The 14,783-nt window shown below is 45.6% G+C and overlaps 1 protein-coding gene across 3 annotated transcripts in view; it reads left to right on the top strand.

Annotated features, from left to right (window-relative positions):
• SMG6 (SMG6 nonsense mediated mRNA decay factor) overlaps window positions 1–14,783 on the top strand; it is a 244,565-nt gene that overhangs the window by 207,610 nt on the left and 22,172 nt on the right. For all 3 annotated transcript variants that reach the window (XM_083172152.1, XM_083172151.1, XM_083172150.1), the window contains exons 14-15: window positions 10,563–10,739; window positions 13,928–14,071. In XM_083172152.1, the coding sequence (XP_083028278.1) occupies window positions 10,563–10,739; window positions 13,928–14,071 (321 nt within the window). The remainder of the gene's footprint in view (window positions 1–10,562; window positions 10,740–13,927; window positions 14,072–14,783) is intronic.

The raw sequence follows: 14,783 nt of genomic DNA, 5'->3' as shown, positions 1-14,783 counted from the left end.
GCGCCGTAGGCGCGCTCCCAAAAAGGGGTGTGGCCTAATTATAAGGGCGTGGTCTAATTATAAAGAGTGTGAACTAGCAGGAAAACAATTGCCTAACACCTCTTTTGCAACCTGCATGACCAGACATTGGTTACCGCAGGAATGGTTGTTGTCCTCGCACACTTAAGTTGACTGAAGGCTGCACAGTGACATATAAACATGAAGGCCCACACAGTGAACTAGTATGCCTCACAGATCAAACCCAAACAATGAAAGGCTACTTAAATCAATATACACTGCTACACTGTTTATTCGTAATGCCCATTACACATTGTGCAACACAACATAGTGTCCATTAGACATTATGCCACACACCGTAATACCTGTTGTACATTATGTCATACACCGTAATGCCCATTACACATTATGCCGCACACCGTGATGCCCATTACACATTACCCTGCTCCCGCCAGCTGCGTCTCCTCCTCCTGCAGCTTCGCCGGGTCCCAACTCCCCAGCTCCCACCAGACGTGCCTCCTCCTCCCTCAGCCTTGCTGGATCCACTCCTCTGCCCTGCCTGCAGCCAATGAAAATCGGGTAGGCGGCACACGGGGGGACTCATCACGCTGCCTCCCTCGGCAGCGTTTTCTTTTACTTTAAAAAAAAATCCTGTGCATGGCGGGCAAGGGGCCACTTAGATCTGCTCTGCGGGCCACTCGTGGCCCGCGGGCCATGGGTTGAAGACCCCTGCTTTAGAACATCTATGGTGAATGTTAATGCAATGCAAGCGGTACAGCTCTATAGGGTGTGGTGCGTAGAAGCTGAGCTTCACACCATAGAAGCAAGCCACCAGGTTTTCCCTGCCTGTGCTGGATGTGTGCTTGTCCTTCCATCATATTTTTAAGCGCAGGGGTCCTGAACATTCTTTTGCGAACAGCCCCCTCCCCTTCTTTTCAACCTCAGGCAGTCTTTTGGCAGGGCACCTATTTCCTGCCAAAGATCGTTCGTTTGGGGGCAAAGGAGGGGAGAGGGGTGACCATGGCAGCAAACAGGTTGACTGTGTGGGTTTTCTTGTGCACACGTGTTTTCTATTACACCGCTGAGAGCCCAGGCAATGAAAAGGAAAGTCCTGGTACTCTGAGTTGAAGTAGGTTGCAGGCAGAGGTCACATGTAGGTCATGTAACTGACACACTTAGCAACAACTGCGTGTAAATTTAGACCGGTAAGAGGAAACTTTTAGCTTTTGCCGCAGGCACACTTCCTATTTGACAACGCACGTCTGCTAGCTGCATGGCCTTGGCATCCAGATTTCCGTGCCAGCCCACCTAGTTGCACAATGTTCTCATGTAATGGATAATGTGTTGAACAACCCGTGTTGATTGACCTGTATGACTGCAGCAAAGTGATTATTGATTTGTCGTTTCCTTTCCCTGGAAACCTCAATGTTTGGCGGAAATAAGATGTGCAGCTATGCCAATGCATCATAGCGGGCTGTGGAGTATCCATAGAATTGACCTTTGGTCCATGTAAGATGGACACACAGGGGCCCATGCGTGGAATTATTGCATCTTGGTATCCGTAATTCCTCAGAAAATAGGTATCGGCACATAACACACTGCATGTCATTTATGATTCTGCAAGGCTGTCCTTCAGCTATCCCATGATCTTAGAAGCAGGTTTAGATTTTTCTGGTATGATTTTGGTTTTGGGAGCGGTACAGGGAAACGTTTTATTTGTTAAACAAATTAGCAGTATTACAGTGTAGCTCCTGACAGTAGGGTAATGTCTGTGCGTGGGAGCTTATAGGAAATGGTATTAGTATGTGACCGGATTGAGAACGGGTGCTCGGCTTATGCTGCGGACAGCTAATGTATCAGGAAGTGATTACAGAACAAGCTGCATGCGAGTTATTCAGAGTGAGTAACAGAATCCCAGGAATCCTGGAGTGTGTCGGGGCAGCAGCATCGCAGGGAAACTACACTTATGCTGGGTACACACCAGAATGGCCACAATCGTGCAACCATTTCCTTGAAATCGCACGATGGTCGCACGGTCTGTTAGAGCATGCACTTTGCTCAAGTTCCACACCCAGTCGAAGGGAGATTGACAAATCCTTACTGCAGCAGGTAAAACCTCAAAAGTGACCAAATAACCAGCGGGACAAGCATCGGATCGGATTAAAAACATGCCCAATTCTGCTTTTCTTTTTTAACATACAATCGGTCAAAAAATTGAAGCAAAATTGGGAGAATTGAGCCGAAATCATTCGGGTGTGTACCCAACATTATTTATAATTACAATTTGACATATCCAATAACGCATTAAGAGAAACAAAGTACCAGCCAATCAGCTGTCATTTGTTTAAAACAGCCTGTAGCGAGGCAGTTAGGAGCTGGTTGGTTAAAGAAAGGTCTCGGTATGTAATGAACTATCAGGCAGCTACTGTACATTTGCATGCTGCCTCCATAATATGGTGGTGCAGTTAGGTTGATCAGCTGAGGATGCTCATTATTTAATAAGTGAAAATAGGGTTCCTCAAGGAGTGCTCTGACTTGGTGAGGCCTCATTTCTTTTCCTAAACTTGTCAAATTGTGTAGTGTAAATGGGTGAAGCATAAATCCACACGCGTAGTGTATAAGAATTTTTGTCACCGCACCCCTAGGCCTAAAAAAAACCTGAGAAATGTTGGAAAAAAATCTATGAAGTAAATTGTGTTTATACTTCATCCTTAAGCTCAATTATGTGGTGAGGGGTCTTAAGGTACTTGTTTAGTTTCACGGCGGCCGATATATCGGATGCGATATCAGTTATCCGATGTGATTTTTTACCTGTTCATAACCCCAGTATCCACTACACATGGAGTTGATGTTATATAGTGTGGCGAGCCACCGAGCCAGAAGCGTGACGAGCGGACGCGGATTACTGCATTCGCCACACTATATAAAATCAACTCCATGCGTAGTGGATAGTTGGGTTATGAACAGGTAAAAAATCGCATCGGATCGGCTGATATATCGGACGATATTGCATCCGATATATCGGCCGCCGTGAAACTAAACAAGTACCAATAATTTGAGCGCTGAAAGTGAAGCGTTTCAGAGTTTGGACACAGTTGACATGGACACAGTTTTAGGTGCACTGCTGTGCTCGCCATGCATCGGGCACGGTGCCTTGCTACGCTCAGCACATTATTTTATTCTCCCACCACGCCCTGGATGGTAGGGCAGGAAATACAGTCTGTTGGCATATGTTGGCTCAAAAAACAGTAAAAAAAAACAATGTTGACCTAGACCCCTATCGACCTAAACCCATGTCGACCTTCCAGTATGTCAACCTATCGGTGTCGTCCTAATGACTGTCGACCAACGTATGGTAGACCATTCGACCATATCCCACCAAAATACATGTGTACAACCATTACTTGTCATAGACGCGGGATGCAGTGTAAATCCCGGCGGTCGGGATCCCGGCATTCAGAATCCCGACGCTGGAATCCCGATCGCCGAAATCCTGACACTTTCTCCCTCCGTGGGTGTCCACGACACCCACGGAGGGAGAATAAATAAGTGTGCCGAGTGTAGCGAGGCACCGGGCCCGCTGCGTGGCGAGCGCAGCGAGCCCGCAAGGGGGGGGGGGGGGGGGCGATCCACATCCCCCCCCTTGTCGGGATTTCGTCGATCGGGATTCCGAACGCCGGGATCCCGACCGCCGGGATTTAATACTGAATCCATAGACGCAGTGGCATTGCTTTGCCTAATATCCACACCGGCCTTGTGTTATGCCGGACCTGAAACAAGCTGGTCTTACATCATAGCAGTATGCTGCTTCTATTGGGAGGGCTGTGATTGCAAGAACCCCCGTTCTTTTAACAATAAGTGAATGTATAACTTTACTGAATTGCAGTAAAATGTAGAAATGAAATCTACAACGCCAATAAAAGTGAAGCCGGAAAAGATTGTGCGCGTTCTCTAGTGCAATAAAATGTACAGTGTTATATGAGCTCCAGCTAATAATGGAACAAAATGTGGACTTTAATGGGTTGTAACAGGGGGTTCTCATTAATTGATTTATTAAATAATTTTTAACACCCTGGTCCCCATTCTAGTAGTAGACGCATTCTCCCATATTTCATGCATACCATTTTTTCCAATCACCAGGGTCTTATAGTTGGTACAGCGTGGGCTCTTGGTAGTGCGCAACTGTATGTCGGCAGCACAGCAGGCATGAGAAATTCTGGTTCTGATTGGATGAACACACAGCTGTCCACTCAGGAGCCAGATGTCATTTGTTGCATTATCTAGGGCTTATTTACAGAAGAGTAACTTCAGCGATCCACAGTGAGCATAAATATTAGAGCCCTGCAGAATTGACCATGGTTGGAACCCCCAATGTGGTTCCTGTTGATAGATCTACAGTGTTTAGATATATAGTCAATAGGTATACACCAAAAGGTCGATGTTAAAAGGGTCGAGGTGGTCAAAAGAACGACAAGAAAATGTTAGATGCATGATATGGTTGACATTTTTTTTCATGATTTTTAAAAAAATACTGGCTTGTTCTTATTTCACTGTCCATGTCTGCATAAAGGGGAACAAAATAGTGTGCCGAGCCCAAAGTATTGCGAGTGAAGCAAGCCATGCAAGGGTACACAATACACTATTTGGGGGTCCGCGTCAACATTGGAAAAAAAAAGTGAAAAACTCATATCGATCTTTTCATGTGTGTGCCTTTTGACCCTGTCGAACTTTTGGGGTCGACCCATCTACTGTCTAATTAGACACTTTTTATTTTACAATCCCCCTCCCAAGTGCTAGTATGTAAGAGGATGGGTTTAAAAAAAAAAAAAAAAACACCTATAGATTGCGCCTACAGGAACTACAACAGCAATGATGGCGTTCTCAGGAGCATAGGCTAACAATAGCTGCATCCTAGATGACGGGTTTACTTTAATACATTTTAACTTGGAAAATCCCTTTAATAGCAAAGTAAGAGGTGTGCTAAGGAAAGGTCAGACACAGAACAATGTATTTATTTTATTCTCTATTACGTTTTTTATATTCACATATTCTGCAGCTCTTTACACATCAGTCCCTGCCTAAGTGGCGCTTACAATCTTACTCTACCGTAATTATGGTATAATGGGTCGACAGTCAATAGGTTGATACCGACATGCAAATGGCTGACCTAGGCAAGAGGTCGACATGAAAATGTTTGACACCTGAAAAGATCAACATTAGTTTTTCATGTTTTTTTTGTGTCAAATTCTAAACTTCATAACTTGGACTTAAAATTAGTATCCAGCTTTGCTCCCCAGGCTTCGAGCACTTTACCATTCGCCATTTGGGAAAAGTATGTAAATTTTATGTGTCCATCGTTGACATTTTGACTGTTAACTTTGTGCATGTTGACCTTGTGGACAGTATTCCCCCTACCACATGTACATGGGGGATGCAGTTAAGATCCCGGCAGTCGGGATCCCGGCGTTCAGAATCCCGACGCCGGAATCCCGACCGCCGAAATGCCGACACTTTCTCCCTCCTGGGGTGTCCACGACACCCCTGGAGGGAGAATAAAATAGCGTGCCGAGCGTAGCGAGGCACCGGGCCCGCTGCGTGGCAAGCGCAGCGAGCCCGCAAGGGGGGGGCGATCCACGTCCCCCCCTTGTCGGCATTTCGGCTGTCGGGATTCCGGCGTCGGGATTCTGAACGCCGGGATCCCGACCGCCGGGATTCAATACTGAATCCGTACATGGCGCACACCCATTCCCGCTAGGGTTAATTTTGTTGAGAGCTAATTCACCTACTAGTATATCTTTGGATTGTGGGAGGAAACTGGAGTACCCGGAGAAAACCCCGGAGGAACATACCAACTCCACACATGGCCGTGGTGGCAAACGGGCCCATGACATCAGTGCTGTAATGCTAGCTATTACACTGTCGAACAAAGGTCAATAGCAAGTCCAGATTAACAATGGGGCAAATAGAGCTGCAGCTCCAGGACGTCACGTAAAAATAGGCCCATCATGATAGCACGATGGCATACCTCCCAACTTCTTGGCTGCTGGAATAGGGACACTTGCGCAAATTAGCCGCAACCCCATTTTCGGCCGCGAATAGACGCTGTGCGTCTATTCAATCAGCTTGGGGGGGCTCCCAACTGCCACCCCCGCAGCGGGACAATGCGGGTGGGACAGTGGGACAGGACCCGAAAATCGGGACACTTGGGAGGTATGCGATGATCACCAGACAGATGTATGAAGATCACATTCCTATTTAACACATTTATGCAATGTTTGTACTTTTCTATATTTAGGAAGCCATTGTGGCGTATAGTGTATGGGTTCTACATGCCTACATGGCATTGTCATCACCTCCTCCGCTTCTCATAATAGGCCCTTTAATATTTCTAGCTCTAGGCCCCGTAGGCCCTTAACCCCTTCAGTGGTGTTTTTTTTTTTAGGGAGCGCTCCCCACTGGGCGAGTTTTTTCTGGGGAACACTCCCTTAAAAAAAAAAAACCTACGGCTGTGTCCCTGGGTCCGGGCAGCGCCACTGAACTGTCAATCAGCCGCTGCCCGGCCCTGCGTCCCGTCCCTGTGTGCGGCAACCCATCTTGTCATAAGCCGGCGCCGCAGGCTGTAATACAACAGCCTGGGGGGTGGGGTGAGGCTGAGGGCGTGGTGGAGGAGAGGGAGCCGGGGAGCGCTGGAGCCAGCTGAGTTCAGCAATGAACTCAGCAGCGCTGCCCGGCCCTAAACACTGGCAATCCAGAGAATTTTCCGGGCTTGCCAGTCTGGGCATTAAGGCATAGCCCGGAAAATTCTTGGGGTTACTCGGGCCCTGGTCGACAGTGTCTAGATAGAGCGTAAATAGGGCGACCGAAAACGGTTGACGTTGATAAAAGAGCGACATGACATTGCTGTGGGTTTTTTGTGTCACTGTCGACACCTGAACATGTGGATCCCCAGTTACTGTACCACGTACCTACCCGTGCCTCGCTTCTCTCACCATGCTGTGAGGGTGAGGTACCTCGCTCCGCTGCACTCAGCACTTTACCGTTCCCTATTGGACTCCACGTGAATGAATACGTATGAAGAAATGTAACAAAAAATATAAACAAATTGTTCAAAACTTACGTCGACCTGTTCGTGTGTCCACCATTGCCATGTTAACCTTATGCTTGTGTTGATCTTTTGTCAGTGTCGACCTTGTGCATGTCTTTTTTGGTGTCGACCCATTGACTATCTAGACACTGTCAACCTATTACCCGGATGCCTAAAATGAATTGTGTACCGGTTTATGAGGTTAACGTGGACCCATACCATAATCATCAAATAAAAAACACTTTCTAAAAGGGACATTTCACTCTACATTTCACTCTACAACAGATCAAACATTTGGTTTTATTGCATTTCCTTAAATCTTGTGCTTCTTCTGGCTAATAATAATATTTAGATGCTACTTATGTAGGGTACACACCAGGACGACACGCTCACGATGCATATCGTGAGCGGGTCGTCAGTGTCTCGTCCGACCCGCTCACGGTGACGAGGGGGGGCATGACCCGCTCACGATGTGCACCGTGAGCGGGTCCGATCCGATGGCGACCCGCACCCGGCTGTATGGTCGTCATTGAGATCCTACCTGCAGCAGGTAGGATCTCAATAACGACCGACCCGCGGGACCGCGCATCGGATCGGTATCGGTCCACACCAGGTCAGAAAAGGGCCCAATCAGCACACAATCTACATCCAATTGATCGGAATTGGATCTAGATTGTGGGGATCGGGCCCTAGTCGTCCTGGTGTGTACTCAGCATAACACTGACATTATTTCCATGAAAGTTTTTTTCACTTCCATAATAAGGGACTTCAAGGTACTTGTTTCCTATCTGGGCGCCCGCTAAGTTAATTGCGCACCATGCTATTCTCCGTAGAAAAATCTGATCGCATCGCATCGTACACATACACGATATTGAATGATGCGATGCGATCCGATTCGATTTCCCATAGGAAACAATGTGAAATGGCTCAATTTAGCCAAATTATCATAGGAACAATAGTAAATGGGCCAAAAACACCCCTGAACATTGAAATGTCCCCCCAAAAGTAGTTGACGCCACCCCGCCATCAACGTGAACCCGAAGCGTGGCGAGCGCAGCGAGCCCGCGAGGGGCGGCGGTACGCGTCCTCCGACCTTTTCATGCCCTACTATCCACTAGGGCGTTGAGGGAGAATAGAATAGTGTGGCGAGCGCAGCGAGCCACCGAGCCCGAAGCGTGGCGAGCGCAACGAGCCCCGCGAGGGGACGCGGATACCTTCACAGGTAAACGCGTCCCTTTGCGGGCTTCCCAGGTGTCCGCGTCGCCATGGACACCTGGGAAGCCCGCGAGGGGATGCGTATAACTGTGAAGGTATCCGCGTCCCCTCGCGGGGCACGCTGCGCTCGCCACGCTTCGGGCTCGGTGGCTCGCTGCGCTCGCCACACTATTCTATTCTCACTCCACGCCCTAGTGGATAGTAGGGCATGAAAAGGTCGGAGGACGCGTACCGCCGCCCCTCGCGGGCTCGCTGCGCTCGCCACGCTTCGGGTTCACGTTGATGGCGGGGTGGCGTCAACTACTTTTGGGGGGACATTTCAATGTTCAGGGGTGTTTTTGGCCCATTTACTATTGTTCCTATGATAATTTGGCTAAATTGAGCCATTTCACATTGTTTCCTATGGGAAATCGAATCGCATCGCATCGTTCAATATCTTGTATGTGTACGATGCGATGCGATCCGATTTCATTACGGTGCCGTACGTAGAAAACCTGGGCGCCCAGATAGGAAACAAGTACCGACTTCAATAAACGACCGGCGTCATTATCAGCACAGCCCAGTTCTTCATTACAGGTGCAGTCATTGCAGCTCATGGTTGAGAGTCAACATAAATGAAATATTACCTTCACATATAAATGTATAACTGCCTCCTATTTATGCATTTGTTTACAGTTTATAAACGGTTCATACAGTAACAGCATGCAGGTTCCTAAAAACAGCAAAAATCATAGACTAGGCCGCTGCTAATTGTGGAAAAGCTGCAATGGGCCGTGAAGCTGCCGTGGCCTGGTTCCCCTTTGGCGAGACATTCAGAACTTCATTAGCTTTATTCTGAATATTGATTTTTTTATTTTTGTTTGCCTTGGTATTTTCTCCTATTTTCTCCTTCCTCCTCCTTCCTCTTCATTCTCCTTTCTGCGACCAGTCATGAGAATAGCTTGAACAGACATGTAAGCTCAACTATCACTTGTCAAATTGTTACAGTACCTCTTGAAGGCAACAGTGGGCTCCTCTCATTTCCAGTATCACTTCCAGGCTTTGGCACACCTATTAAATGGAGTTTATGATGAGTATAATCCGGGATTCTGCAAACATCCTTCAAGATCTGGAAACCCTAGGTCTCGTTTCACAATATCCAGATTCCTTTTTTTCTTTTTATCGAATCGGTGTCTGCCCTTTTTTTTTTTGCAGTTCACCATCCCGTATTCGCTTCACCCCTTTTAAACTCTCCCTTTTCTTTTTCATGAACCCTCTTTGCCGTCTGTCACCCCATTATAGGCGGCCTCCCACTGACCCACCCATTCTTGTCCTTAGTTATTGTGGCAAAAATCTACTCGGCATCTTTTACTTATTGCAGCCACTGATCCGTTTCATTCATAGTTCAGTTACCTGTATATTTATACTAACTGTACTTAACTCATACTGTACTGATGCTGAATTTAAATAAAACTTTGTTTATAAAAAAAAAGAAAAGAAATCTCCCTTTGCATGTAGGGGCATTATAGTATTAAATTAGTAATTAGCAGAATAACTTGAATTCCCATGGAGCTTATGATATTGGGGACAGTGGGTCCTGTAAGCATTCCTGGTGCTTTACACCCATAGCAGTGACTTTAATTCTGGTCTTTCACGTCCTATATATAGGATTCATCCTGACGCTTATTTATTTGGAGTGCCACAACACTGCTTCCTTATATTGTGGACCAGAGTCTGGATCCTGCGGAGGCTCCCACAAAGCATTCATTAGTATTAGTTTGTGTATGTATGTATGTATGTACCAATTCTCTCATGGTAATCAGGTGTTTGTCACACGCCTTCTGCCTTATTGTTCTCTTCAGAGCAGTCATGTGTCTATCCAGATGTTATGCAACTCCAGACCCAGTCCGAAAGTCGCAGGGAATGCTGGGTCGTGTAGTTTCACAACACTTGGCGAGTCACATGCTGCCTTTCCCTTCACCTGCATGGTCTCCTGACCTTATGCTTGATATCTCTCGCACACTCCATATACTGGTATACTGTCTATTAGTTATTGATATCACTGTGTTACTTACGGAAAGAAATGCTTTTCATTAGCTAAGGGCCCTTGGATTTATCAGTAACATTCCGCAGCCCACACGCATTGTGCACATTAACCACTGATGGGGTAGTACTGAACACATGAAAGATTCAGAGGGTTAATGAAGCCCTTGGCCCGCACTGCTTCTGCCTCTGCTCAGTGTTTTCCTTTCTCATTATCTATTCTCCCTCCTTCTCCCCCCTCCAGATTATTGCTGCGGACTGTAAGCGGGTCACAGTGCTGAAATATTTCCTGGAAGCACTGTGTGGACAAGAAGAGCCTCTGCTGGCATTCAAGGGTGGAAAGTATGTGTCAGTGGCACCCGTCCCAGACGCCATAGGAAAGGAAACAGGAAGCCCGGAGGGAAACAAACTGGAAGATCAGGTATTGGATAAAATGTGGGGGAGACTGGGGTTTTACCCACTGAGCCAGTGGTAAGATATACACGCAACCCAGAAAAGACAATAAATCTGAGGTTTCTTTTATTATTTCTTCAGACAGTTGGATTTTAAAGTGATGTGCCAAGTATGTGTAGCCTTAGTCCCCCTGTGCCAGTCGCTCAGTCTGTGCGGACGTGCCACCCCCCCCATTACGCCGATCCACATTCTTTCTTGTATCATCTCAATGTGTATTTTCGAGTGTCCCTGCCCCTACACTACATCCATCATCTGTGCTATTATTTTCATTTCAAGACTTTTTTTTTTTTTTTTAAATAATAATGTGTTGCAGCCGAGACAGGGGAGAATGAGGAGAAGAGGAGGGGGTGCTGAGTTCAGATTGGGGATAAAGTTTGTGGGCGTATATCTTGGTGCTGCTCACAGGGTGAAGTCTATTTGACACGTACAGGAAGAGCTGACAGCACCCATCCCACTACCCCCTCCACTGAACCCAATCTGCCCCTCACATCCTGATCTGATTAAGGAGTTTGAGGGAGAAACTCCACTCAGCCTCCCATGTACTTGTTTCGCATCTGCAGCCACATGTAGTCACTGATATTATTCGGTCTTATTGTATTATACATATTCCAGTCCTACTGCGGAAAGTATTGTTTAAATGGTAATGTCTGGTCAGCCCTCTTACAGACAGACACGTATAAAATACACATGCTTTATGGCTTTACTGGCGATCATATTAAATGTGGGCCACGCAGTTACAATTGCAAGCTTGCACTGGGGCCAGCACAAGGGCAGTTGGGTAATGTGTGTTTAATCTGTGTTTGGTTTCCGTTTAAATCTACAATTGTTCTATGCACATGAATTCTATCTCCTAACCATCAAACACAATGGAGGCGGGCTACTAGTCACTCATGCTTTTTTAGGACTACAATTTCCAGCATGCCCTGGCTGCCATCTCCGTTTAATTGAGTAAAAGTGCGTTTCTTAAGCAAATGTAGATGGTAAATATTTATGGAGCTTTCAGCACAAATTGTATGCTATACCTATCACCCCCTCACTTGTATGCATCATCAAAAAAAAGTTAAATAGTTCTAGATAAACCATATATGTTATCTGTCATAAATTTCACTCTAGAACAATTGATGCAAGACTGTTGTGGTTTCTAGCACATTTTGTTTGTTACTTTTAAAACTACATTGCCACCTAGAAATCCTTTTTCTTAAAGTGGCACATAACCAGATACCCGTTTTGCCTAGAACACTGCAGAACCGCCCAGCTTATTTATTTTTTAATTGGCTGCAGAGGGCATGTGTGAGCTGGATTTGTAGCTTGTGATTGGCTTTTCCAGTCCAAATTTGTCTGGTTTAAATTAAATTGTACTTTTTTTTTTTTATTCAAAAATGGTCTACATTGAATGTAGAACAAAGTTAATGTTCTTATTTTAAAGTGGCTCACCATTGGATCTGCTACTAGCGCTAGGGCTGTTGAGCCTAACTAGACGTTGGACTTGAAAGGGTTAAAATACACAAAAATCAAGTAGTTGTGCTCAAATGAATCAGACACCAAAATACCATTACAAAATCTTTGGTCACCAATAAAAACTCAGCAGTAGATGCTATATGCCTCAAATAACAATATTTTACAACAGCAAAAAATAAATAAATAAATAAATAGACTTGTTTCCTCATAATTGTAAATGTAATTATTCAGCTAAATATAAGGAGAAAATGTCTCCGCACATATTGTACAGCAGTGAAATAATACATTTTTTAGTAAATGCACATTAATACCCATTAAAAATTTCCATGATGGACCCAACTGCGTGTATTACTCCACTTTGTGCTTAACTACATCTATATTCCTATATAATTAGAATCCCCAAAAGTTGTTTAATGGACAGAATTTTCTCACGAGCCAGCCACCAGACACGTTGAACTTGTGACCTGCTGCTGACACTGGGGTGTCCCCTCCTCTCTTCACTCGCACATATTTAGTCGATAATGCCCTTAGTCATTTGGTAAGTGAGAAGTTCCCCTTTGGTTAAGGGGCGGGACCCTGGCACCCAGCATCTTAGGAAAGCTTAACACACAATGTACATACCCTTTTGACTAGCACTTGACCTCTCAGAAATTAACCAGGAGCCACAATTTAACTCCTGATCTCAACACACTCTCACCGCATAAGCTGAAACCTCTTTCTAAACCTCTGGTGGAGATAAGCAGCCCTGAGACGAGGAAGTGAGACTGAGCTGTGTGTGAGCAGGCTGCCTTCCTCCTTCCCAGGATGAACTTGGGGAAGGGCATGGCCATGGATTACCATCAACGTCTACGCATGTCTTCATATACCTATTTAGAAGTGGCGCTGTCCCCGCAAATTATGCTTTCACTATAGTACAGGCATGTCCAAACTGTGGCCCTCCAGCTGTTGTGAAACTACACATCCCAGCATGCCTTGCCATAGTTTTAGCATTCCCTAATAGCAAAACTGTGGCAAGGCATGATGGGAATTGTAGTTTCACAACAGCTGGAGGGCCATAGTTTTAAGAACTGTTTCTGGATGTGCAGAGGGTGCAAGTTTAAGCGGAGGGTACAGAGTGTTTAATCAACATGAGGACTCGCTAGTGCCCTTGTTCAAATCTCTGTGCCAGCTACTTTAGACGTAGCGTAATATAAAAAAGTTTGAAACCTGGTCTTTGATCCAGTGACTATATCATTTTGCAGCATATTTATTAACATTTATATAGTGCACACGTATTACACAGACAACATTTACTCATTCACATCAGTCCCCGCACCCTTAGGTCTTACAGTGGATATTCCCTATCACATGGACATACAGTACGGTTCATTTTTGACCAAAGCTGATTAACCTACCAGTATGTTCTTGTAAAGTGGGAGGAATCGGGATCATCTGGAAGAAACCTATATAAACACGAGAGAACATACAGACTCCACACTAACTGTCCCTTGATCAGCAGTTAACTCATGACTTCATATTCTATTAAGAGTAAAAAGTTCCTTTGATGTGACTGACATTAAGATGCTGTCGTTTGCTGTTTGCTGAAATGGTAGCATTGTCTGCAGATGAACGAAACCTTTCAGTAGTGTATTGTACTTTTCATACAAGTTATACACATTGAGCCACACACTGACTGTTTATTAAACCGTTTTACACCAGGATGATGTAGTAATTGAAGAGTATGCTGAAGATTCGGAGACTGAAAGCAGCGGAGCAGAGCACGACTTCCGAGAGCTACGCGCCAAGAAGCAAGTGTTGGCAAGGAAGGTTGAGGAGCAGAAACGTCGGCAGCAGAAGATTCAGGTGAGGGTAGTGGTGGGAGAAGGGATTTATTGCCGGAAATGGATAGACTTCTCTTCTTAGACATTGGAGAAAACAGTCACCCTCCTAACAATTGCGGGGCATTTGCATTGGTGCTGTCTAGCACTACTGTGTTAGTGTTGATACATATTTTTACTTTGTGTTATGCTAATGAGCATATAGATTGTAAGCTTGTGAGCAGGGTCTCGTTTTGTTACTTGTTTGTTCCCAATTGTATAGTGCAGGCATGTCCAACCTGTGGCCCTCCAGCTGTTGTGAAACTGCACATCCCAGCATGCCTTGCCATAGTTTTAGCATTCCCTAATAGCAAAACTATGGCAAGGCATGTTGGGATGTGTAGTTTCACAACATCTGGAGGGCCACAGGTTGGACATAAATACTATGGAATAATCATGGACCATTTTTAGGAGGAGGAGGGTGCATCTGTGTGCAGTCTACATGTGGGGTGTTTCCTCTCCCACATGCGCCATGTAGACTGACACTTTGTCATAGTCTAGTGTGCAGGTTAGGAGAAAATGGCGCATACACCATCTTCCTAGTGCACAGATCTCTGGGAAAATTACATATTTGATTTCTGTGTGTGCCGCATAGAGGTAATTATAGGCTACGGATGCAGTGTGTATTGTGTGTGTGCTCCCCTGGATCTGCGCACCTTGCACACATTTACTGTACTTATGCTGCCTGGAGCTGGGCG

This window comes from Crinia signifera, chromosome 2 (assembly GCF_055691185.1).
Source record: "Crinia signifera chromosome 2, ASM5569118v1, whole genome shotgun sequence".
Taxonomy (NCBI): Eukaryota; Metazoa; Chordata; class Amphibia; order Anura; family Myobatrachidae; genus Crinia; species Crinia signifera.
This window is presented reverse-complemented; position numbering and strand designations above follow the sequence as displayed.